We start from the raw sequence: 25,354 nt of genomic DNA on the forward strand, positions 1-25,354 counted from the left end.
CATCATTAGTAGGGTTACCTCAGCAGGACATCAGTAGTAGGGTTACCTCAGCAGGACATCAGTAGTAGGGTTACCTCAGCAGGACATCAGTAGTAGGATTACCTCAGCAGAAAAAGAGAAGAGATTTTTCATGTGTGCAAGGATGGACTGTAGCAGATCTAGCTATGGCCGCATGGCTAAAAGGGGCGGAGCCAGGAACGCATGAGGGCTCCCTGGGTCAACAAACTTGAGTGACAAGCAGAGCCTGGGAGAGTGCCCCTTGCTTTTTCTCAAGACCACCTTGTGACTCTCTCTCTCTCTCTCTCTCTCTCTCTCTCTCTCTCTCACTCTCTCAGAGTGCAATAGAATCACTATTCGGAGCCTCTCTGACTGGGGTGGCGTTTTCCCTCTTTGCTGGCCAGCCCCTCACCATCCTCGGTAGCACAGGCCCTGTTCTGGTCTTTGAGAAAATCCTCTTCAAATTCTGCGAGTGAGTTCTGAGTTTTATTCACAATGCTGCCACCCAGTGGTATTTTTCTGAATAAACACAATCAAATGTCTAAGTAATAAACATGTAATTATAATCTTTGAGTACTTTTAAGCATAAAAAATCTCAGCACTAGCAAATATAAATGTTAATACAAGAGAGCGGCTGTGATTAACCTTTTTTTTTCAAAATGAATACACTGATTATAAACACCTGTGAAATTCTCCTCCATGCTCTGTGATGCGGTAGGGACTACGGTATGGTCTATCTGTCCTTGCGTGCCTGTATTGGCCTGTGGACAGCATTCCTCTGCATAGTGCTGGTTGCCACGGACGCAAGCTCGCTTGTGTGTTACATCACCCGCTTCACAGAGGAAGCGTTCGCTGCACTCATCTGTGTTATCTTCATCTACGAAGCCATCGAGAAACTGGTGCACCTGGGAGAGACCTACCCAGTCAACACACACAGTAACCTGGACAACCTCACACTGTACAGGTGGGCACACACACATCACTACCCAATCAACATACACAGTAACCTGGACAACCTCACACTGTACAGGTGGGCACACACACATCACTACTCACTTAACACACACACTAATAGGATTGTATTTACATGACCTTTGTACTCCAGTGCTGTATAGAATGCTCATGTTTGTCCCTCTCTGGCCCCTGTAGTTGTCAGTGCTCTGCTCCAGATCAAGTGACCAATGAGACACTGCAGCTCTGGAACCACACGGGACACACTGCAGAATCCATACCATGGAATCATCTTAATGTGTCGGTCAGTACACACACTATCTCTCTCTCTCTCTCTCTCTCTCTCTCTCTCTCTCTCTCTCTCTCTCTCTCTCTCTCTCTCTCTCTCTCTCTCTCTCTTTCTATCTCACTCTCACATATACATATACATACTGTATATGAAATATATATTTAAACACACAGGGCATTATATGGGCCACCACATGAGTTATCACATGGGTTTATCACATTGTTTATCATGTGGTATACCACTCCCTCTCCCCCGTGTGTGTGTGTGTGTGTGTGTGTGTGTGTGTGTGTGTGTGTGTGTGTGTGTGTGTGTGTGTGTGTGTGTGTAGATGTGTAAGCAGCTTCATGGTGAGTTTGTGGGCTCTGCGTGTGGTCACCACGGGCCCTTCATCCCTGACGTCCTCTTCTGGTCCGTCATCCTCTTCTTCACCACCTTCTTCCTGTCCTCTGTGCTCAAGCAGTTCAAGATGGAGCGATACTTCCCCACCAAGGTGCCCTCAGCTACATCAACAACTACAACTACATGTACATTTAGGGCCTTTAGCAGACGCTCTTATCCAGAGTGACTTACAAAGTGCTTTGCCATCTGTTCACAGAATTCATCCAAGATTGTACTGTAGATAGGTCCAAAATCAAGATACAAGACTACTACTACTACTACTACTACTACTATTACACAAACAAAAGTAGTAGTACTTGTAGTAGTAGTAGTAGTAGTAGTAGTAGTAGGGGTAGTAGTAGTAGTAGTAGTAGTAGTAGTAGTACTTGTAGTACTTGTAGTAGTAGTAGTAGTAGTACTTGTAGTAGTAGTAGTACTTGTAGTAGTAGTAGTAGTAGTAGTGGTAGTAGTAGTAGTAGTAGTAGTACTTGTAGTAGTAGTAGTAGTAGTAGTAGTAGTAGTAGTAGTAGTGGTAGTAGTAGTACTTGTAGTAGTAGTAGTAGTAGTAGTACTTGTAGTAGTAGTAGTAGTAGTAGTAGTAGTACTTGTAGTAGTAGTAGTAGTAGTAGTGGTAGTAGTAGTACTTGTAGTAGTAGTAGTAGTAGTACTTGTAGTAGTAGTAGTAGTAGTAATAGTCTGGGAGATATTAGGCAACAAGTGAACAGTCAGTTCTTAAAGTTGATGGTTGGAAGCAGTGAAAAAAAAACATGTAGGGATGTTAGAGATTCTGACAAGGGCCAAATTGTGATGACTGCATCACAGCATCTCCAAAGCAGCAGTGGGTGGTCCCAGTATTCAGTGGTGATTACCTATCAGAGTAGAAGGAGTGAGAACCAGTGAACCAGTGAAGGGTCACAGGTGTCAAAGGCTCACTGGTGTGTGTGGGGTGAAGATCAGCTGCTCCAATCCCACAGAAGTTACACTGTAGCACAAGCTGCTGAAAACGTGAACGCTGGCGTTGATTAATGCTGGCTATGACATTACCCACAGTGCACTGCAGCTTGCTGTGGATGGAGATGCATAAACACAAAGACCAATCAGAGAGCCAGTGCTTTTACATGGTTAACCTACCTAAACGTCCCTGCATACCAAGTTCACCCCAGCTAGAATACAACAATTATGCAGGAATAATTTGAGGAACATGGCAAAGGGTTAGAGAAGGTGTTGATTTGATCTCCAAATGCCCCAGATCTCAGTCCGATTGAACATCTGTTGGATTTGCTGGAAAAACAAGTGTGATCCATGGAAGCCTCATGACTTACAGGACAGCTGCTAAAGTCTTAGTGCCAGATACCACAGGACACCAGATACCACAGGACACCTGGTACCACAGGACACCAGATACCACAGGACAGCTGATACCACAGGACACCTGGTACCACAGGACCCCAGATCCCACAGGACAGCTGATCCCACAGGACAGCTGATACCACAGGACACCTGGTACCACAGGACACCTGATACCACAGGACACCTGGTACCACAGGACACCAGATACCACAGGACAGCTTCAGAGGTCTAGAGGAGTCCATGTGTCACGCGTCAGAGTTGTTTTGGTGATAAGGGTGGAAACTACACAGGCAGGCAGGTGGTTTTAATGTGATGGCTGATCGACATGTATATCTCTGTTCACTGAATATGTATTCCTGCTTTTTGTATGTGTGTCTGTTTTTGTCTGTGTGTATCTGTGTGTGTGTGTGTGTGTGTGTGTGTGTGTGTGTGTGTGTGTGTGTGTGTGTGTGTGTGTGTGTGTGTGTGTGTGTGTGTGTATGTGCGTGTGTGTAGGTGCGCTCCACCATCAGTGATTTTGCTGTATTTTTGACTATAATGGTGATGGTGCTGGTTGATTATCTGATAGGGATTCCATCCCCAAAACTCAATGTACCAGATCGCTTTGAGGTAACACGCACGCACGCACGCACACACACACACACACACACACACACACACACACACACACACACACACACACACACACACACACACACACACACACACACACACACACACACACACCAGCAGAATCTGTTTAAAATCATTTTACACAATAACATGGCATGATGAACTAATATATTAATGCTCTCCTGACTCATGTATGCATCCCTCCTGTGTGTGCGCGTGTATGTGTGTGCGTAGCCCACCTCTAAGCACCGTGGCTGGCTGGTCTCTCCGCTGGGCCCAAACCCGTGGTGGACGTTGCCTGCGTCCGTCATCCCCGCCCTACTCTGCACCATACTCATCTTCATGGACCAGCAGATCACTGCCGTCATCATCAACCGCAAGGAACACAAGCTCAAGGTACCTCCCACAGCTGGTCACCTGACCACGGCCCAGCCTTCTAATGAAGGTGTATCTACAAGAGTCCTCTGCCCAAGAAGCAAAAATCTCAGTACTGAATTAACACCTGCAGGACTGAATGAACACCTACAGGACTGAATTAACATGTGGAGTACTGAATGAACCCCTACAGTGTAGGAGTGTATTATGTCCAGTGGCCTGTATGCAAACACTTCAGGTAATAATTCAGCAGGTTTTTTGCTCCGTGTGTGTGTATGTGTGTGTGTGTGTGTGTGTGTGTGTCCTCACATTTTTCCCTCTCTCTGCAGAAAGGCTGTGGGTATCACCTGGACCTGCTGGTCGTCGCGGTGATGCTGGGCGTGTGCTCGGTGATGGGCTTGCCGTGGTTCGTCGCGGCAACCGTGCTCTCCATCTCACATGTGAACAGCCTGAAGGTGGAGTCAGGTTGCTCCGCCCCCGGGGAACAGCCCAAGTTCCTGGGCATTAGGGAACAGCGTCTCACCGGCGTGCTCATCTTCACCCTCATGGGCTGCTCCGTCTTCATGACGTCCGCCCTGAAGGTCAGTGGAGAAGTCAGAGGTCATAAATAAATGTGTTTTGTATCACAGCTTCTATAATGACGTATTGTGTATTGTGTCTAGTTTATTCCCATGCCTGTGCTATATGGAGTCTTCCTCTACATGGGTGTGTCATCTCTGAAAGGCATACAGGTATACAGCAGTCATGTTATAGCACATGGCTTCATGATCTATGGACCACCAGATATGCATGTCATATTGCATGTCACCATGCCTGAGTTTTGTGGAGTAATGGCCCCCTCCTCTCTCTATCTATCTTTCTGTCTGTCTCTCTCTGTGTCTCCCTCTCTCTCTGTCTCTCTCTCCCTCCTTTCTCTTTGTCCCTTTCTATGTCCTCTCTCTCCCTCCTTTCTCGTTGTCCCTTTCTCTGTGTCCTCTCTCTCTCTCTCTCTCTCTCCCTCCTGTCTCTCTCTCTCTCTCTCTCTCTCTCTCTTTCTCTCAGTTCTTTGACAGGATTATGCTCTTTGCCATGCCAGCGAAGCACCAGCCCGACCTCATCTACCTGCGCTACGTGCCGCTGTGGAAGGTCCACGTCTTCACCCTGGTGCAGCTCACCTGCCTGGTGCTCTTGTGGGTCATCAAAGCCTCCTCCGCTCGCGTCGTCTTCCCCATGATGGTAAAGACGCGCGTGGCTTTTGCAGCAACACATGTGCTTATGTTCATGCAGTTTCTCCAAAAACAGCTAACACATCACCAAAATGCTGTACTGGGATCAGTTTAAACATTGCTGGGAAATAATAATCACACTATACATTATTTAGCTTTATACCTCGACAACATATACCAGATGGAATGAACAAAGACAACAATACTGTCTGTACCTTATTGAGGACAATGTGTCAGCAGCAGTTAACATCACTTAGCACGGTTATCACGGTCGTATCACTTAGAGGACACGTTCCTCCACCAACGCGTTTCACAACATGCTGTGTAACTGCAGACGTGAACTGTTCTTGCTCACCTCTGTAGAAGGCTGTTACACATGTGCACATGGTGTCACGTCGCAACAATGTCTTGCCTTCCGATAAGATTTATCTACACACACACAAAAAAAAGGGAAGTAAAGGTATTTTATAAATGTTACTTTTATATTAAACATGACTAATATTATCTCCTCATAAACATCAGTAACACAATACGTATGAGAACAAACATTCAGTATAGTATAGTGGTTGTATTGTCATAACAAGAAACTGACATTAAGCTGCTTCCCTAAAGGGAAATGTAATTAACGTTAAAACGTGACTCATATCATATCACCACAACACTGTTAATGCTTTGACAACAACCCACACATGGAGCTCCAGCAGAGAAGAGATATCAGCCAAACGTCTGCCTGTAGCAGCATCGTCTTCGACGTTACGCTTGTGGGTCGCACTCGGTATTGTTGAGCAAATAACGCTATTGGGTACGAAGCTCTGGATGTGTCACAGAGCGTGTGGGAGTTTGGAGTGGAAGTTGGTGTTGAAGGTTGTTTTGTCTCACCTGAGGCCACACCGAGCAGGTGAGCTCTAGCCTGCCGTCACTCCACTTCTCCAGGTGCTGGCGTTGGTCTTCGTGAGGAAACTCCTGGATCTCTTCTTCACCAAGCGGGAGCTGAGCTGGCTGGACGACCTGATGCCCGAGAGCAAGAAGAAGAAAGAGGATGACAAGAAGAAAAGAGCAAAACAGGTGGAGGATATAAACAAACAAACAAACAAACAAACAAACAAACAAACAAACAAACGAGTGAGAGCTTCCCACAGCATTTAGTAGGATCCTTACATTTCCCACTATATGTAATGCACTAGTATGGCCACTTTACCATAGTACAGCGTGTGTATTGTGAGAGTGAAAGAACACAGGATCTGATTGGTTCAGATTGATGCTGGACCTGAGGAGAGGTATATGGTGGAAACATCTGTTATTTTCTCAGTTATTTTAACTTAGGCTGTTTACGCCACGTGATTGATTCTCTTGGAAACAGGAAGAGGAGCAGAATCTGGAAGAAGAGGAGGAGCTAGAAATGTCCTACGTAGGAGGGGGTGAGGAAGGAGGAGGAGGGAACGTTCTGAAGGTTCCAAGGCATGCTCACTCCAGCAGGTTAGCGCCCCCTTACAGGCCTCAAACAGTACTCAGAAGCACTTGCAGTAGGAGAGTGCCCTCAAGTGGTAAATGAGAATTGTCACAGACATAATTTAGCAAGTACCAAAAGACTCTTTTATAACAGCTTTTTTAAAATGTCAGCTAGTGTGACTGGTGTGAGGTCACTAAAAAGGGATCAAAAATCAATAAGAGAAGATACAGAGACTATCATTTGCCAGTTTCTCTAATTTTATGAACTATGATCTCTGAACCTATTGCTTCTGTGTGCACCTTACAATATATTTACATGTTAAATTACATTTCATATTAACCTTCAATAAGCCAGTCGGTTGGCAGTTGCCATGAACGACACCCTGAACGTCTTATCACCACGCAGGGTTCTAGATCACCGTGTGCAGTTGCCATGAACGACACTCAGTTCTAGATCACCGTGTGCTCCAGAGATGGTAGCAGGAGCTGATAGAGCTACAGTTTGGATGGAGACAGAATTAGAACAAAACAAATGCATAAATAGAGAGAGAGAGAGAGAGAGAGAGAGAGAGAGAGAGAGAGAGTCCTGTGTGCACCTGTTCATCTGCAGTGCTGCACATCACATTTGCCAGACAGCATCACAATCTTCACGGGCCCATGTCTGAGCCCGGCGTCAGGCCCACACCATCCGGCACTCTCTCCAGTTTCACCTCAGCTGCTCATGAAATGAAGAAAGTGATTTTTTTTTATTTAACTGTGCTGTAGTAAAATGAGGACTAACATATTTGACCTTCTTAAAATGACTCATTAAATGTTTATGTGCATGCTGTGTGTTACATGCATTTTGACTGTGTTACCTTGTGTCATTCCATAATGTGTGCTTGTGTGTGTCTCTGGCCGTTCATTACCTAGTCTGCACCTTCTGTCTGCGTCTGCATGCGGTCCTGATCATTCAGTGAATCTAACTAATGAGGTGAACAAGAGCTCTGTGTGGAAAGCTGTGGCATCAGACGCCATGCGGAAGAGAGAGAGGTAGCGATCCCCCCTGCTGACAACCCATTGAATCAGGACTCTGGTCTTTTGGTTACTAATTTTATAGTTTATATCTAATTCAATGGATCATCTCTCTTTCTGTCTTTCTCTCTCTATTTATTATACATTTGATTTGTTCTAATTCTGTCTCTTTCTTCTTTTTTCTCATGGAATTTCGGACCAGCCACGAGAAGGTGGTCTGTGTTAGAGTGAACATGGATGGATCGAATGTAGGGACGTCCCTCTAGAGGCGGAGCCTATTCCACCCATTTGCAGCCCTTTCCACCACAGAGAAACTCCTGCTGAACCAGCCCACTCTGGAGACTTGCTGCTGGGCTAGAGCCAACAGCTCCACCTGCTGGCCTGGAGTGTTGTTGGCAGACACAGAGGCGAGTGAAGGGACCGCACAGTCAACACCACCAACTGAAGGGGACACAGGAAAGACCTTGACTGGTCGAACTGACTTGTAAATTGATCTCATTATTTTTTATTTAAGTTTAAATGGCAAATTATATTTTTATTTTTATAGTTTTCTTGTTAATCCAACATATTTTACATTTAATTTACAATATTTTGGATATCAGTTTTCTTTAATACTTGCATCAGGATCAGGTGGATTATTACCAGCTCAAAGTTCATTAATAGACAGTTTTGCAGCTCTACACAGTTAGGTGGATTCACTTCTGACAGAGCTGTTATGCTATTGTGAAAAGAAACAGAAATTAAGACATCGGTCAGGTGTGTTATAGTATATTTCACATTCATACATGACGTTTCATGTGTAACAACTTTAAAATACGTAGAGGTTATAATTCAGGTTTGAATTATGTGTGCCTTGTAAATTGCAACTGTTGTCATGCACAGAGAGGAAAAGACAAAGATTATTAAATGTTTATCTTTCCTAAACTCATATTTGGTATTTTTGCAGAGAATCTGACATTCATATGTAAAAGCCCAACCCCCCACGCATCTGCACAGTCATGACACTAGTTCTTCTCCAGGAATATCACAGATATCTGTATTTGATGCACTTTTAGGGGTTGTTAACTCCTTCACTGTATTCCAGTACTAGTGGTTGTGTACTGTAAGTGTTCCACATACTGCCAGTTCATTTTTAAAACATCTTTTCCTGTGACTGTTATGTGTATATTGTTTTGATATTGTGTATCTGTGATGTTTTATGTGTATATTGTTTTGATACTCTGTTACAAATATCAGTCCCCAAGCTATGTGGGTTCAGTTGTAGTGCGTTCAGTGTGTTTCATGAGATATCATTGCAATTTGTTCCATAGCGAGGAGTGATGGGGCACAGATCTTAGGGAGACAGTTATTCTGACGTCCTGAGTATAGGGAGACAGTTATTCTGACGTCCTGAGTTTAGGGAGACAGTTATTCTGACGTCCTGAGTATAGGGAGACAGTTATTCTGACGTCCTGAGTTTAGGGAGACAGTTATTCTGACGTCCTGAGTTTAGGGAGACAGTTATTCTGACGTCCTGAGTATAGGGAGACAGTTATTCTGACGTCCTGAGTTTAGGGAGACAGTTATTCTGACGTCCTGAGTATAGGGAGACAGTTATTCTGACGTCCTGAGTTTAGGGAGACTGTTATTCTGAAGTCCTGAGTTTAGGGAGACAGTTATTCTGTGGTGCTGAGTATAGAGAGACAGTTATTCTGAAGTCCTGAGTATAGGGAGACAGTTATTCTGAAGTCCTGAGTATAGGGAGACAGTTATTCTGAAGTCCTGAGTTTAGGGAGACAGTTGTTCTGAAGTCCTGAGTATAGGGAGACAGTTATTCTGAAGTCCTGAGTATAGGGAGACAGTTATTCTGAAGTCCTGAGTTTAGGGAGACAGTTGTTCTGAAGTCCTGAGTATAGGGAGACAGTTATTCTGAAGTCCTGAGTATAGGGAGAAAGTTATTCTGAAGTCCTGAGTATAGGCAGACAGTTATTCTGAAGTCCTGAGTATAGGGAGACAGTTATTCTGAAGTCCTGAGTGAGACTGACTGGCGCTCCAAGACTTTAAAAGCTGCATTCCATAAAATTTAAAGACAGAAGAGAGAAGCCCACAAATGCAAAATGGAGAGCTGAATCTTACGGTGTGGATGGTGCTGGTCTCGTGGTGTGGATGGTGTTGATCTCGTGGTGTGGATGGTGCTGGTCTCGTGGTGTGGATGGTGTTGATCTCGTGGTGTGGATGGTGTTGATCTCATGGTGTGGATGGTGCTGGTCTCGTGGTGTGGATGGTGTTGATCTCGTGGTGTGGATGGTGTTGATCTCATGGTGTGAATGGTGTTGATCTCGTGGTGTGGATGGTGTTGGTCTCGTGGTGTGGATGGTGTTGGTCTCGTGGTGTGGATGGTGTTGGTCTCGTGGTGTGGATGGTGTTGATCTCGTGGTGTGGATGGTGTTGATCTCATGGTGTGGATGGTGTTGGTCTCGTGGTGTGGATGGTGTTGATCTCGTGGTGTGGATGGTGCTGGTCTCGTGGTGTGAATGGTGTTGATCTCGTGGTGTAGATGGTGTTCATCTCGTGGTGTGGATGGTGTTGATCTCATGGTGTGGATGGTGCTGGTCTCGTGGTGTGGATGATGTTGATCTCGTGGTGTGGATGGTGTTGGTCTCGTGGTGTGGATGGTGTTGATCTCGTGGTGTGAATGGTGTTGATCTCGTGGTGTGGATGGTGTTGATCTCGTGGTGTGAATGGTGCTGGTCTCGTGGTGTGGATGGTGTTGGTCTCGTGGTGTGGATGGTGTTGGTCTCGTAGTGTGGATGGTGTTGATCTCGTGGTGTGGATGGTGTTGATCTCGTGGTGTGAATGGTGCTGGTCTCGTGGTGTGGATGGTGTTGGTCTCGTGGTGTGGATGGTGTTGGTCTCGTGGTGTGGATGGTGTTCATCTCGTGGTGTGAATGGTGTTGATCTCGTGGTGTGGATGGTGCTGGTCTCGTGGTGTGGATGGTGTTGATCTCGTGGTGTGGATGGTGTTGATCTCGTGGTGTGAATGGTGTTGATCTTGTGGTGTGGATGGTGTTGATCTCGTGGTGTGGATGGTGCTGATCCATCCAGCTGAACACACCAGAACATGCAAGGAAGAGACAGATATGCTACTATATATTTGTGCAATAAACAGTAATACTTTATTTTGTAAATTTCATGACAAAAAGCAATAAATATGTATTACATGTAGTGGCAGTTTATTTAAAACTTGATCATGAAATATTTAAAAAAAAAAAAAATAATACGAAGGAGGTCAATTAAATCACTTTTCTGTATCTTCACACACACACACACACACACACACACACACACACACACACACACACACACACACACACACACACACACACTACATGACTGCAGATTGCTTATATTATTAAAAACATCTGCAAATTATACACACATACACATGAACAAACAAACAAACAAACACATTCTACTTCTAATTTTGCAGTAGGACTATTATAATTATACACTCAAAGCAGAGTGGATCTTGGCTGAAAGAATCTTTAGATCAGGATAGAATGAATTTCCCTTTGAAGTAAATGGACGTTCATTCATTCCCTCTGTTACGTGACAGAGGAGAAAAGACATTTGTTGCTAGCCGACAGTCCGGTTGATCTGAACTTGAATGAAGAATAGGAGACCTACATACTTTTGGTTTACACACAAAGAGAAACAGGATGCTGGATCATGTTTTCAGTTGCACACCGTTAGCACACAGCTTTCCTTGATGGAGTCTTTCATAAGCTTTGCATTCAGCATCCTGAAGTTTTTTTTTTCTTTCTTTTGATAATGTCCCAACCTGTACATTTGCCGTTGAGCTACGTAACTGCAAGGATGCTGGCTCTAATGAAGCAAGAGGTGTGTGTATATATGGGAGTGCAGGCAAACTTTATAAATGTTGCTTTCTGTTTAAAACTCCTGTCTGCTGAAAGATGTAGTGTTGTATGGAGTACATGTGCTGGGGAATTCAAACATTACAAAAGTAAAGCATCTTTCATCAGGAGGACAGACCCGCTGGTGCTAAAAGCACTAATGTTAAGTCAGTAATTGCAATTTCGACTCAGTTTAGGGTGATGACTAATGCTGATGCTTTTAACACTTGCATGTTTGGCCCTCAAGAGATAAATACCTTCCCTAGATTCAAACTAAAACAGCTTTGCTATACATATTCAATCATTTCCAGTGTTCCCTGGCACACTTGCTATGGTGAAATGCAACCATTTGACAACCTGTACCCACTTTAATGAGCCACCGTACACACTCACTAGTTACTTTATTAGCTGTGTGTATGGGTGGGTGGGTTTTATAGCCTTTATAACATTTTAACGTAGCAGTCTCACTGTCATAGTAGGACCAAGTGGATATAGGACAAGTGTGTCGAGCTCAGTAGCATCGCTGCGAAGTTTAATGGGGTGTCGCCAAACCAAATCAACTCACAGTGGTCTTGTGGGAAGACAACACCGCCATCGATAGACATATTCGATAGACTCTAAAACGTCAGCCTATATGTGTCTAGTGTTATAGTCACACTAATAACAGATAAAACCTTTATGATATGGAGGCCATTCATAAATTAAGAGAAAAAACAAAATCCAGGATATGTAACATTCATGGCTGTGTGAAAACTATCTTGTATAACCATGTTTATGCAAACAGCATTTTAATAGGACACCAACTGGGTCAGGATTTTTTTTTTATAAGTCAACCACACAGTGATGGGGGGGGGGAATGGACCAATATGCTGACATTCAGTTATTCAGTTTCACAAATACCGACTCCTCTGTTGACATTTTTCCAGGCTTGTGTGAAAAGCCTTTCATAGTAAGGAATTGTGAGAGAAATGTCAGCCATTTCCAAACAGGTCCAGATAACACTACAATGACTCATTTATTAGCTAACAGTGTGAAACCAAACTAAGTTCGGTAGTCCAATGTGTGTCTAAAACAATGAATGAAAGAATGCTGTGTGCAGTATCCAATTAACAAATTATTGGCCATACTGCATTCTACTCTAATCAGTAAGGTGACTCTCGTTTGAACCATGGATGGACGGACCCAATACGTCATACCAACCATCCAACAAAGAGAAGGGTAACATGTGCATTGTGTGGGATGAGATTCCCATGGGATGTTTCATGACTTGTCACTGTTTATTAAAACCACAACATTCAGTGTAGTGACGGTGTCTCCTTGATGAAGCTAGTTTATGCCAGTCCTTTATTACCATATGGTGTTTCACTCTTGCATTTGTGCTCAAATTTCAAAGCTTCTTCTTACGAAAGAACAGACTCAAGGGAAAACAATTAATAAAGTTTGTTTTAATCCAAAACGGTTCAGTGTTTTAGGGAAAACAAATGTTTTAAGTGCTAGTTTTCAAAAAGAAAGGATAATGACTCTTCCACAGACATGTGCAGCCTCTCTTTTTACCAAACATACACTACATTGAATGCTTGTTCTCCATAACGTGAGGCTCTTTACAAGATTCCCCATTCAGACACCTAAAAGAAAGTGGGGAGCACTGAACAGACTTATAAAATATGATTAAAATCTTTTTACTCCATCTGAAATGATTCTGTATGAAAGAGAAATGTGAGAGAACCAAGCAGCATCTGTCCTGTGAGGACAGCTCAGAGAGATATCTGTCCTGTGAGGACAGCTCAGAGACACTCTCATCTGTCCTGTGAGGACAGCTCCTGTGAAGATGGCTCAGAGACACTCTCTTATCTGTCCTGTGAGGACAGTTCAGAGAGACTCTCATCTGTCCTGTGAGGACAGCTCAGAGACACTCTCATCTGTCCTGTGAGGACAGCTCAGAGAGACTCTCTCATCTGTCCTGTGAAGATGGCTCAGAGAGACTCTCTCCTAGTTCCTGGGTTGAGAACTTAGCTATGACACTCAGCCCATCCTGCAATACTGTCTGAATGGGGATGAGATTTGTTCAAGACGTCTAAGAGGTGCCATATCACAGCCCCATGTGGGGAGGTTTGTCCGGGGAGGCTCTGGAGGCTCATCTACGGTTCAGCCACCAACAAGTCCTTGCCAGCTAAGGGCTGTACCAGGAAGGGACAGTGATTGGGTGAAGGGCCTGTCAGGGGTTCAGTGGAGGGCGTAGATTCAAGGAGAGTCAGTTCATGGCATTGGGAATGCCCTCAGGAATTAGAGAGGCAAAGAAGGTGGTGATGAACGACCAAGCAGAAGAGAGGAAGCCTGCGTTTACACCTCCTTCCTCTGCAGCTTCTGTGCCTTCTCCTCTCTGCTCCTCTTCCTCAACATCTTCATCTGCCAGTCTTTCCTGAGAGAGAGAGAGAGAGAGAGAGAGAGAGAGAGAGAGATGGGGAGCAGAAAACCAATAATTAGTCACATGTATGTAACTTCTAAGTTGCATCTTCTGTACAGTACTGTGTGTCATGTCAAATGGGGTTGAAGGTTAAAATCAGGCACCACGTCCTGCAGGTCATTGTGGTTCTCGACATTTGCCTCATCCTGATTAGCCGGGTCTGCAAGGTCCTGTAGTTCATGGTCCAGGTTAAAGGGCAACCAGCCAGCTTGATGCCTACAGACAACGTACAGTATCACCACTCAGTATCCACCAATAGGGTGTTTCAGAGCCACAGACAGAGCCAATCACAGCCCTTTATGTTATGGTTTCTCAGTCCTGGTCCTGGTCCACATTTAACACCTTTGACCCCAGAGATTGGTTCATTATGAAGCTATTTATGAGGTTAAAATTGATGCTGGACTGGGAAAATCTGCTTCATGCATGTTTCTGCTTAAAAAGCCTCCAAAGTGCATAGAACAGGATCTTTGCTTCTTTTCCTAATTGGATTCTATGCGGTACAAAGCTATTTGAATGTTACATGTTTCGGACTTTGAGAAAAACACTAGACGGTTATGTTATATTTTTGGAACCAAAACAACAAGCAAACACAAGAAACAGCAGGTGGCGACTCACAGGTACAGCAGCAGCATCGCTCCCATTACCATGACGAATCGGCTAAAGGACGAATAGAAATACACGATGCTGAGGAGAATGATAGCTCGGGACGCCGTGTACACCCAGTCGAGCCAATCACGGTTCACTTCCTCCTCGTTCTGCCCCTCCCGAGCAGGGGCATTCTGAGGGACGTCATGGGCAACGCCCCGCCCCTCTCTGGGCAGGACAGCTGTGGGCGGGGCTACCGGCTGTGAGGGTCTAAGGGATGTGGTGGCCCACATTTGACTGAGAGAGAGAGAGAGAGAGAGAGAGAGAGAGAGAGAGAGAGAGAGAGAGAGAGAGAGAGAGAGAGAGAGAGAGAGAGAGAGAGAGAGAGAGAGAGAGAGAGAGAGAGAGAGAGAGAGAGATAAAATGTTAAGTTTATTAGAAATGCCAATACATTACTATGTGTCTGCACCTGGTAGAGAAATGCAGCGATGTGTGTGTAGTGAGCAGTATTATCTTGCTGTGAGTCTGCAAGGGTTCAATATCTATTCTAACTATGTGCTGTGATATACTACGTGTGTGTGTGTGTGTGTGTGTGTGTGTGTGTGTGTGTGTGTGTGTGTGTGTGTTTGTGTGTGTGTGTATCTTACTAGCTCCTGTGGTAGTGCCACGTGTAGAGCTGTTGCCACCAGAGCAGGGTCCTGGGGTGGTACAGTGGGTAATGGGGCATGTCAGGATTGGCTCTGCCCTCGGCCATCCACGGAAACCACGCATACCTGCACACCACAGAACAAGTCTGCACTCCCACTCACCGCTCCAGTACAGCTGACAACATCCTGACCTGAGAAACGTCAGCATGGCTATTTCCAGCAAGACCCTTTTGCCTGATTACCATGACAGAAACTGTATTTACCCTTGTAGAGACGCATGGTTGTAGGCAGGTGCCACGGTTTGCGTCAGCCTGTCTAGGGTCTGGTGTCCAGACGCTGGGTGGGTGTTATTAGCAGGGGCAGGGCTTCCAGAGTTCTGACAGCAACACAGATAAGAATTCTGAGAGATTAGGTCTGGAATACTTACAGAGATAAATTTACAAAACTTAGGAGAACTGAAGGCATAAGAAGCTTTGTGTGTCTGGCTGTTTTTTAATGCCAACTCTCAAACTCAAAGAATCAGATTGTCTGGCAGGCCAAACAGTGCTAATGTGTAGGTGCCAGTCTGTGGTGTGTGTTGTGTCAGAGGGCGTGATGGATCTTTGTGGTGTGTTTTGTGTCAGAGGGCACGTGTGGGGTCAGAGGGCACATGATGGAACTCTGTGGTGTGTGTTGTGTCAGAGGGCGTGTGGTGGATCTCTGTGGTGTGTGTTGTGTCAGACGGTGCGTGTGTGTGTTGTGTGTCAGACGGTGCGTGTGTGTGTTGTGTCAGACGGTGCGTGTGTGTGTTGTGTCAGACAGTGCGTGTGTGTGTTGTGTGTCAGACAGTGCGTGTGTGTGTTGTGTGTCAGACGGTGCGTGTGTGTGTTGTGTCAGACGGCATGTGCAGTTCACCGTGGCTTGCACACCGCTGCCTGCGCTCCTCCTGCGTGTGGTGGGTGAGGGGGGCGGACTGCGTGACGCACACACTAGATGCAGCATGTGGAACTCATCCTGCTGCAGAACACACACACACACACACACTCAGCAGCAGCACTTGCACACCACACGTGCTGACAGAGCCCACCTCCCCAAGCCTGAAGCCAGGGTGGTCTCTCACTACCAGAGACACAACTAGACACAACTACACGGAGCAACCTTGTCCGTCTGGAGTCTGTCCCACTGTCCCGTTTGGCACTGACTGGAAGTGAGAAACACACTGAACAATACATGGAACTGTAGCGGGTGGGAGGTGGAATACCTTTCGGAGCACGTCTCTGAGCTTACAGTGATCCTGAAGCAGCTTCCCAGAATACACCAGCCTCTGATCCTTCGAGCGCTGTCATGGAAACCATAAGGTGATTATTGCACACACGAACAACAATGGACTTTCAAGCACAGCAATAAAACCGCAATATTCAGAAAATGACCTGCGACATTCACAGCAACTTGTACTGTGTGCTACATGGACATGGACAGCTTCTGCCTTGGCTCCTGGATTAAACAGTCAACCAAGATGGGTTAACAGAATTCGCTCAGAGAATTAGCCAAATGTCTTGCCTGAACTAATCCCTACGCCTGTAATCCTGTATGAGCTGCTGGTGTTCAGAAGATGAAACCTCAGAACTCAGGCTTAGCTATAAAGAAGCCCTGACCCACTTTAGGAGACAGAGACAACCTGTAGGACAAAGATTAAAGTGACATTTACTTTATGGTGTATATGCAAGAACCACAAACAAAATATAGGGACTTTGTTTTGCATAACATTAAGACCAGCTTCAAAATTGGAGTGTGGATTCAAATTGATACTTGCACTTACATACCACGATTATCTTTGCACAACAAAACTCCCTTTTTGGAGCTCACCAGTATATTATCATTCATAATACGGAGGCTTTTTGCTTTGCTTGGGTAACTGTTCAAGACTTCCAGGCAAAAGGCCCTTTCAAACATAATGACCCACCCAAAGGAAGCATCCTTAATTTGAGATTTTATGCTTGGTCTATTCAAGCACACAAGCACCGGTAAGTCCTGTAATGGCAGACATTGGACCTGAACAAAAGCCCAGACCTCCCCATCTCCCCATGTTCTGTTCAGCTGGAGGGATAAGACCGCATAGAAAAAGCAACCTGGCCCCATTTCTGTTTATGCGTCTTTTCATCTCTTATGCAATCCTTCTCTTTCATAGAGTCTCACCGACTGTCAAGACCAAAACTGAGCCCTGCTCTGAGCTGCAGTTTGGCGTAATGTTGCACCAGCCCAGAGTCAAGCAACAGGGCAGCTTTACTATAGAAACAGACACTGACGCAGACCAGCTGGGATTCTGTACTTCTACCAGCCGTGGCTTTATCACCAGCAGTGACTGGTATCACTGTGACTCTGGGCAGTATTCTTGTCCCACACTGAGACGAGGGGGGCGGGGGTTGGGTGCACCTGCCAGCGAAAAGCCACTGCTAGCAAGCTGCCACTCCGTCAATGCGCTGTCCGGGGTGCTGAATGGAGGCAGGTACTAGCCGGCAACTGTTGGACAGCCAGAACTGCACGGCCAGGGCTGGAGAAGACTTGCCCACCTGCGTGTGATACAGTGGCTATAAATATGACACAAGGACGATGGCCAGGTGAGCTCGTCTTCAGGAACCGCCTACCGGCACATCCGTCCTATTGTTTCAGCTCTCTGTTTCTCAGACTACTGGCGTTTTGATGGAACAGGCACTGGTAGCGTCAGAGATCTGGCTCTGCTCACCACGTCCTGTGGGTTCCCGCGTCCCGACCCTGTCCTGTTGTCTCAACTGCCAAGCACACAGCCTTACTGGCTGCCGCCCCCTTCCTCTCCCCTGGAGTCAACTCTATGCATCGCTTTACTTCAATATGCTTGCTCCTGTTAACAAATGTGCCCAGTCACTTTGTGTTCACCTGTAACCTGTGCTTGGGTTCACCTGTTTCATGATGTCTCACCACACCAAATCACATTACTCTAAACTTACCACACAAGAGTAATTCACAGTTACTCTTGTACAATAACACATTCCTCAACATGTTACCACTTCATTAATAGTGTGTGCATTCTCATAATTGGGGTGCTTCACTCACAGGCTTGCTGGGATAAACATTAGAAAGGTGGGTCTTCAGTTTCTCTACTGTCCAGTTCAAGAAACAGTTAATAGTCTGGTCATCATACTTCTGATCAGGTGCTTTGATGACTAGGATCACAGGACTATCCACAACCCCTTGTTCCATCCTGCTCACTCAAACACACACACACACACACACACACACACACACACACACACACACACACACACACACACACACAGCGAGAGAGACAAGTTAAAAAGTGTCTGACTCCTTAGGGTGTTTTGTCACGTTATAGAGAGACAGGGTCAGGAAGATAACCAGTGAGGAATCTTGTGGACGAACACGGATTTATGAGCTATATCAAATATTCAAAGAAAACGCATTGTCTAGACTGTCAGAGAGAACACAGCCATAGAAAAAGTCAGTCAAAATGATCACGCTCTTTGTAAGAATATCATCTTATGACATACCACGGTGGATATTCACGTTAAAAGTAACAGGATGAGTGGACAAAAATAAGTGTATATAATTAACTAGCAAGATAACGTCCGCATATCAGTAACGTCAGTCAAACTCAATCTGTTTACAGCCAGCACAGCCTCGGCGAAACTGTCCAGTAGCTGCTGCTCTGTAGCTGGATACATAAACCACTAATGTGACGGCAAACGTCGTAACTAACTAGGTTAGCGAGGTAGTCACTTAACACTTTAACATGTTCACTACTCACTTTATACGCCACTCACAACGTCTAACATAGTTAGCTACCTAGCTAACAGTGCTTCGACTGAATAATGCTTGCTACCTACATAACTAGCTAGCCAATCCCTATCTCCGTTTACTCGGGTTCAGTAACATAGTTATTATATCAATACCTTATCCTCTTCGCAGACGGCTACCGTTGTTATATGTTCACATTTGTCTCCATTTCTGTCGCTATCTAGGTTATTTACTTAGGGGACTCGTCCGTCATGGCCGTCATCACAACTTGGGTAAGCCGTCAAACGCGAGGGCGTGGCCTAAAGAGTGCACACTGGCTTACTGGTGAACCGAACATCATATTGTTACCGCCACCTACAAAGCTGGAGTGAGAATCACATGGCGAAATAGATAGTTAACCTATGACTAGGGGATATGTACTTTATTATGTGCAATATATTTTATTCCTTCAGTAAAAATAAATTAATTAAGAATAAAAAAATACACATTTAGCTTTCTTGGTGATAAAATGTTTCAAAACATTTCAAAACTGTTTCAAATTCAGCCAATTACCTTTATTTATTTTATATTGTTCAGCCTGTAGACTATTGTGTAATTATGTAATGTAATTTATATATGTATAAATAGCTTATTGATAGGACAGGAAACTATCCGTTAAAGCACAAAAACATGAGGATTTTTGAGGATCAACACTGTAATTATCTGAAAGTCTCTGAGATGCTTGAAATAAACATTCATTGGGATGCTCTCACAAACTCAGGACCTAAGGGCTGAAAGGTTTTGCTTAGAACTTCTCCATCCTACCAAAATAGCAGAGCTATTCTTCAGAAGGAACAGCAGGTTCTCCTTTACACTCATACTATTTTTCTTGGGGAGGTCTTTCTTCATTTCTTCAAGTGGCTTCAGGCTGAGTGACGGTTTTGGACCAAGCAAATGCAGTTTGCAGAGTATGGTTCAGATTATTCGGAAAGTTATTTTGTTCTGTTGTCATAGGAACCGGTAGCCAAACTGGACCCTGTGAGCAGGATGGCTCGGGTACACACCAATATCTTAACCACACATGTGAAAAGCCAGGAATCACTGCTCAGTGTTACAAAACATCTCCACCTTATAATCTCTGAAATAATAGATTACGTTTTTCAAAATCTGGGTAAAGTAGTGCCATCTCCATGCCCAATCTACAGAAGGGGGCCCAGGAGTGCCTTGTTGACCAAGAGAGGCCCGGTCAAGAAAATAGGGTAGTGTCCATTCTTGTGGGATGCGCGGTGTCATGATGGCCAATGGCTTTGGTTGGTGTGGTGTCCTGACTTCTGTGTGGAGCATGCCAGGGTGAAGCTGTGATGGTGCCTCCATGTCAGCTGCCTCTGTCTGGTGTTGGTGCTGGTCACATCTCACATGCAGGAGATATGTCACCTGTGTATTGGTATGTTGCATTTTCCCTTCATAAGCATGTTGTGTTTGTATTATGTTGGCTTCCTTTAGTTGAGGTTCAGTTTGGAGACTTGTGTTCACTTCTTTCTTTTCTGCCAGACAGGTGAAGAACACATTGCTGTCTGCTGGCTTACGGCGTTGTGGTTATACTGTATACTAGACTATATACAGCCTAAGCAACATGATCACAGTGTATCTCTCAAAAGTATAAAATATTAAAATATAATTTAAAGTATTACTTAAGACTACAATATTTTTAAGAGATTCATGGCTCTGATCAATTGTAAATTCTCTCACAGAGATATTTTTTTTTCACACTACAATAAGGTGCTGTCTTTACATATTGATGTGACAGTATGTTGTGTGTGATTGTGGCAGCCCAGTTAGAAAGTCTTTATGCTCCAGCTCAGACTCAAGTTCACAAAAGCAAGCACCAAGAACAACTCAAAGTGCTTAAGAGCCCAACAGCTCAGTGGGAGATAAACAGGGATGGGTGAATGAAATAAACTAATATGTGGGTAATTGATCAAGGGACAGGGCTGATGTGTTTGTGAGTGAGTGAGTGAGTGTGTGAGTGAGTGAGTGAGTGAGTGAGCGAGTAAGTGAGTGGGTGAGTGGATGAGTGAGTGTGTGAGTGAGTGAGTGAGTGAGTGAGTGTGTGAGTGAATGGGTGAGTGAGTGAGTGTGTGAGTGTATGAGTGAGTGAGTGAGTGGATGAGTGAGTATGTGAGTGAGAGTGGGTGAGTGAGTGAGTGAGTGTGTGAGTGAGAGTGGGTGAGTGAGTGAATGTGTGAGTGAGTGAGTGAGTGGATGAGTGTGTGAGTGAGTGAGTGGATGAGTGAGTGAGTGTGTGAGTGAGTGAGTGTGTGAGTGAGTGAGTGGGTGAGTGAGTGAGTGAGCGAGTGAGTGAGTGGATGAGTATGTGAGTGACAGTGGGTGAGTGAGTGAGTGTGTGAGTGTATGAGTGAGTGAGTGAGTGTGTGAGTGAGAGTGGGTGAGTGAGTGAATGTGTGAGTGAGTGAGTGAGCGAGTGAGTGAGTGGATGAGTGAGTATGTGAGTGACAGTGGGTGAGTGAGTGAGTGTGTGAGTGGATGAGTGAGTGAGTGTGTGAGTGTGTGAGTGAGTGAGTGAGTGAGTGGGTGAGTGGATGAGTGAGTGAGTGAGTGAATGAGTGAGTGGGTGAGTGAGTGAGTGAGTGGATGAGTGTGTGAGTGAGTGAGTGAGTGGATGAGTGAGTGAGTGTGTGAGTGAGTGAGTGAGTGGGTGAGTGGATGAGTGAGTGAGTGAGTGAATGAGTGAGTGGGTGAGTGGGTGAGTGAGTGAGTGAGTGAGTGAGTGAGTCAGTGTTCTGAGGATTTTGTCTAAAAATGCTGCGGTATAAAGAATCAATAGCAGCTTTTTTCCTCTCTATGGGCAAATGATCTGATGGGTTATCAGATCCAGTTGTGCACAGCCCATGGAGGTACAGCTTGACTATAACAGTCTTATGATTCATTTTAATACCGTAAGGATTACGTGCAGGAGAACAGCAAGATGCTTGTCTCCTCTATTGCAATATCTTCATTAAAGACTTCAGGGGCAGCACTAAACGCATCATATAACGCAGTACACATGCTATTTTATATCACAACTTCATTTGATGAATTTGATGGAAAAAAAGAGAACAGTTACATCATCCAGTAAATAATATAAATTATTAAGTAAATTAAATGTTTGTAGTTAAGAATGAAAGTCAAGGACTTTAAGGGATAGAGGGTTAAGGGGTCAAAGTCATTCTGAAACAGCTGCATGTGTCACATCCATAATGCCATGAGCTTTGCTCACTCAGCCACTGAAGGGTTGGCCATGTGTGACTGTCTGATGTGGCTTGTGGACAAGCTTTGCCTACAGAATGCTAAGTGAGTCTGTCATGAACTGCAGTGTTCATAATTGTTCAATGTTTATTCATGAGTGTGCTGCAGTGGTTAAAGAACACACCACACTGGCGTAGAAAGACACTACTCTGAAGTGATTACAATTCAAACATACATTTCAGAGCAGGTGCTTGGCCTTATTGTTCATAACGCCAGCATGTTTCTTTAATAAACTAAAAATCACACATCTTGATCGCTGCGTAAGTCCTCTCATTGGACACAGTCCTAACAGCTTTGTGGAAGGCATTTCCTCTTTTCATTAGCAGAAGCAGTGGGTGGTTGCCAGGGTGCGGTTGCTAGTGCCAGCAAGGATGCCCCAGTGGTGGCCAGTGACAACAGAGCAGGTGAGAGAGGCACCCAGTTTCCCCTCAGACCAGAGTGAACAACATAGTACAACAACAACAACGACGACGACGTCAATGACAACGACGACGATGATGATGATGATGATATAAAGAAGAAAAAGAAGAAGAAAACGACGAAAAATGATAACAATAAGAATACATTATTATTACATTATTGTCATGTGCCAATATTTAACCCAGTGAGAGGACAACGCGGTTGTGCTGCCTCACAACCTGGTGGTTTCTTGTGTATTGGAAAAAATGTTGTTGAATTTAAACAGAGTAAAGGGGAACCCATGGCCCAGTACAGGCAAAGCTTTGCTGAAGTGTTTCTGCTGCATGGAGTCCCTGCAGGCTGCATGTCAGGTGAGGAGGTAAAGTCTAGCACCTTGTGTGTCCCAGTGGGTTCGACTGCAGGTACATAGGGAGTGCTGCCTGAGGTCAAGGCTGGTAGGAGCTCCCATCAGCTTGTTCAAGCCCATGTGGTGAAATAGCACACCGCCTGAAACATCTCAGAGTTTCACTTTAATATATGGAAGGGATTTCAATGTGAAGCTTCAGACTGCTGCTGTTTTGCAAAACGTTTGCAAAAAATCAGTTGAAAAACTCTGGGAATTCAAGACAATGCAGGACACCATTGTGCTTAGATGGGTCCACCATAAATGGGTCATTGGAAACGTAAATGAAGAAAGAAGCGGTTTGGTACATGAAGTCAAGCAAACGTAATGACAGCTCATCAGACAACGGCACGACTCGCTCCTCAGACCTTCACCCTTCCAGCTCCATAGCGCCCTCTAGAGGAGTAGCGCCAACACGTGGCGTCCGATCCCTGTTGCCAGAGTACTAGACACACACCTGGTCCTCATTACCACCACTCCTCCTCTATATAAGTCTTTAGCCTGCACTTCTTCTTTGAGAAGTATTGCCGACCATGTCGTGTACCGAGCGTCTCTCTGTGTGATTTGTTTGTGTATCGACCTGTGCTTCTTCCCTGGATCACGCATCCAGCCAGTCCCCCTCACAGATGTTCAGTTCTGCTCTCCCGGGCTGACATCTGCCTGCCTCTATTCCTGGGTTACTTTGGCAGTTCCCTTTGCTACTCTTTCCCAGTTTTTAGCTGGTTCAAACCGCCCTATCTTGACTGGTGTAAATAAAAAAGAAAGGTGTTATAGAAAGGTGGGTCTTCAGTTTCTCTACTGTCCAGTTCAAGAAACAGTTAATAGTCTGGTCATCATACTTCTGATCAGGTGCTTTGATGACTAGGATCACAGGACTATCCACAACCCCTTGTTCCATCCTGCTCACTCAAACACACACACACACACACACACACACACACACACACACACACACACACACACACACACACACACACAGCGAGAGAGACAAGTTAAAAAGTGTCTGACTCCTTAGGGTGTTTTGTCACGTTATAGAGAGACAGGGTCAGGAAGATAACCAGTGAGGAATCTTGTGGACGAACACGGATTTATGAGCTATATCAAATATTCAAAGAAAACGCATTGTCTAGACTGTCAGAGAGAACACAGCCATAGAAAAAGTCAGTCAAAATGATCACGCTCTTTGTAAGAATATCATCTTATGACATACCACGGTGGATATTCACGTTAAAAGTAACAGGATGAGTGGACAAAAATAAGTGTATATAATTAACTAGCAAGATAACGTCCGCATATCAGTAACGTCAGTCAAACTCAATCTGTTTACAGCCAGCACAGCCTCGGCGAAACTGTCCAGTAGCTGCTGCTCTGTAGCTGGATACATAAACCACTAATGTGACGGCAAACGTCGTAACTAACTAGGTTAGCGAGGTAGTCACTTAACACTTTAACATGTTCACTACTCACTTTATACGCCACTCACAACGTCTAACATAGTTAGCTACCTAGCTAACAGTGCTTCGACTGAATAATGCTTGCTACCTACATAACTAGCTAGCCAATCCCTATCTCCGTTTACTCGGGTTCAGTAACATAGTTATTATATCAATACCTTATCCTCTTCGCAGACGGCTACCGTTGTTATATGTTCACATTTGTCTCCATTTCTGTCGCTATCTAGGTTATTTACTTAGGGGACTCGTCCGTCATGGCCGTCATCACAACTTGGGTAAGCCGTCAAACGCGAGGGCGTGGCCTAAAGAGTGCACACTGGCTTACTGGTGAACCGAACATCATATTGTTACCGCCACCTACAAAGCTGGAGTGAGAATCACATGGCGAAATAGATAGTTAACCTATGACTAGGGGATATGTACTTTATTATGTGCAATATATTTTATTCCTTCAGTAAAAATAAATTAATTAAGAATAAAAAAATACACATTTAGCTTTCTTGGTGATAAAATGTTTCAAAACATTTCAAAACTGTTTCAAATTCAGCCAATTACCTTTATTTATTTTATATTGTTCAGCCTGTAGACTATTGTGTAATTATGTAATGTAATTTATATATGTATAAATAGCTTATTGATAGGACAGGAAACTATCCGTTAAAGCACAAAAACATGAGGATTTTTGAGGATCAACACTGTAATTATCTGAAAGTCTCTGAGATGCTTGAAATAAACATTCATTGGGATGCTCTCACAAACTCAGGACCTAAGGGCTGAAAGGTTTTGCTTAGAACTTCTCCATCCTACCAAAATAGCAGAGCTATTCTTCAGAA

At 44.6% G+C, this 25,354-nt stretch overlaps 3 protein-coding genes across 9 annotated transcripts in view; 1 reads left to right on the top strand and 2 right to left on the bottom strand.

Moving 5' to 3' along the window:
* LOC143514606 (sodium bicarbonate cotransporter 3-like) overlaps positions 1-10,824 on the top strand; it is a 40,556-nt gene extending 29,732 nt beyond the window's left edge. For 3 of the 6 annotated variants that reach the window (XM_077006007.1, XM_077006010.1, XM_077006008.1), the window contains 13 exons: positions 336-469; positions 716-961; positions 1,147-1,252; positions 1,566-1,727; positions 3,461-3,574; positions 3,812-3,973; positions 4,282-4,533; positions 4,615-4,683; positions 4,994-5,167; positions 6,091-6,222; positions 6,518-6,633; positions 7,519-7,638; positions 7,823-10,824. In XM_077006007.1, coding sequence (XP_076862122.1) covers positions 336-469; positions 716-961; positions 1,147-1,252; positions 1,566-1,727; positions 3,461-3,574; positions 3,812-3,973; positions 4,282-4,533; positions 4,615-4,683; positions 4,994-5,167; positions 6,091-6,222; positions 6,518-6,633; positions 7,519-7,638; positions 7,823-7,886 — 1,851 coding nt within the window. In that variant the 3' untranslated portion in view covers positions 7,887-10,824. Of the gene's footprint in view, positions 1-335; positions 470-715; positions 962-1,146; positions 1,253-1,565; positions 1,728-2,939; positions 3,431-3,460; positions 3,575-3,811; positions 3,974-4,085; positions 4,245-4,281; positions 4,534-4,614; positions 4,684-4,993; positions 5,168-6,090; positions 6,223-6,517; positions 6,634-7,518; positions 7,639-7,822 lie in introns of those variants that run through there. The other 3 variants (XM_077006009.1, XM_077006012.1, XM_077006013.1) reach the window with 3 other exon arrangements.
* A 2,119-nt stretch (positions 10,825-12,943) lies between these two features.
* Positions 12,944-19,301, bottom strand: LOC143514607 (homocysteine-responsive endoplasmic reticulum-resident ubiquitin-like domain member 2 protein). Of its 2 annotated transcripts, none has more exons than XM_077006015.1 (9): positions 19,136-19,301; positions 18,279-18,433; positions 16,450-16,527; positions 16,104-16,205; positions 15,473-15,585; positions 15,210-15,335; positions 14,593-14,859; positions 14,082-14,193; positions 12,944-13,932 (listed from the first exon to the last, which is right to left on the bottom strand). In XM_077006015.1, exons 2-9 carry the CDS (start codon positions 18,423-18,425, stop codon positions 13,765-13,767), a joined length of 1,113 nt encoding a protein of 370 aa, XP_076862130.1. In that variant the 5' UTR covers positions 18,426-18,433; positions 19,136-19,301; the 3' UTR covers positions 12,944-13,764. The 2 variants fall into 2 exon arrangements, with proteins under 2 accessions (XP_076862130.1, XP_076862129.1); XM_077006014.1 differs by having other exon boundaries at positions 18,279-18,426; positions 19,136-19,294.
* A 370-nt stretch (positions 19,302-19,671) lies between these two features.
* On the bottom strand, positions 19,672-24,880 carry LOC143514608 (uncharacterized). Its single transcript, XM_077006016.1, has 2 exons — positions 24,680-24,880; positions 19,672-23,966 (listed from the first exon to the last, which is right to left on the bottom strand). Exon 2 carries the CDS (start codon positions 21,905-21,907, stop codon positions 20,795-20,797), a length of 1,113 nt encoding a protein of 370 aa, XP_076862131.1. The 5' UTR covers positions 21,908-23,966; positions 24,680-24,880; the 3' UTR covers positions 19,672-20,794.
* Positions 24,881-25,354: the final 474 nt, after the last annotated feature.

The sequence above is a fragment of the Brachyhypopomus gauderio genome, chromosome 5, assembly GCF_052324685.1.
Source record: "Brachyhypopomus gauderio isolate BG-103 chromosome 5, BGAUD_0.2, whole genome shotgun sequence".
Lineage (NCBI taxonomy): Eukaryota > Metazoa > Chordata > Actinopteri > Gymnotiformes > Hypopomidae > Brachyhypopomus > Brachyhypopomus gauderio.

Coding starts and splice junctions, on each gene's coding strand:
- LOC143514607 (XM_077006015.1), bottom strand. CDS start 18,425: ATGGAACAAGGGGTTGTGGATAGTCCTGTGATCCTAGTCATCAAAGCA. Junction 16,528..18,278: donor ATGTTTATCCCAGCAAGCCT/GTGAGTGAAGCA, acceptor TTTCCATGACAG/CGCTCGAAGGATCAGAGGCT. Junction 15,336..15,472: donor AACCATGCGTCTCTACAAGG/GTAAATACAGTT, acceptor TGTGGTGTGCAG/GTATGCGTGGTTTCCGTGGA.
- LOC143514608 (XM_077006016.1), bottom strand. CDS start 21,907: ATGAATCATAAGACTGTTATAGTCAAGCTGTACCTCCATGGGCTGTGC.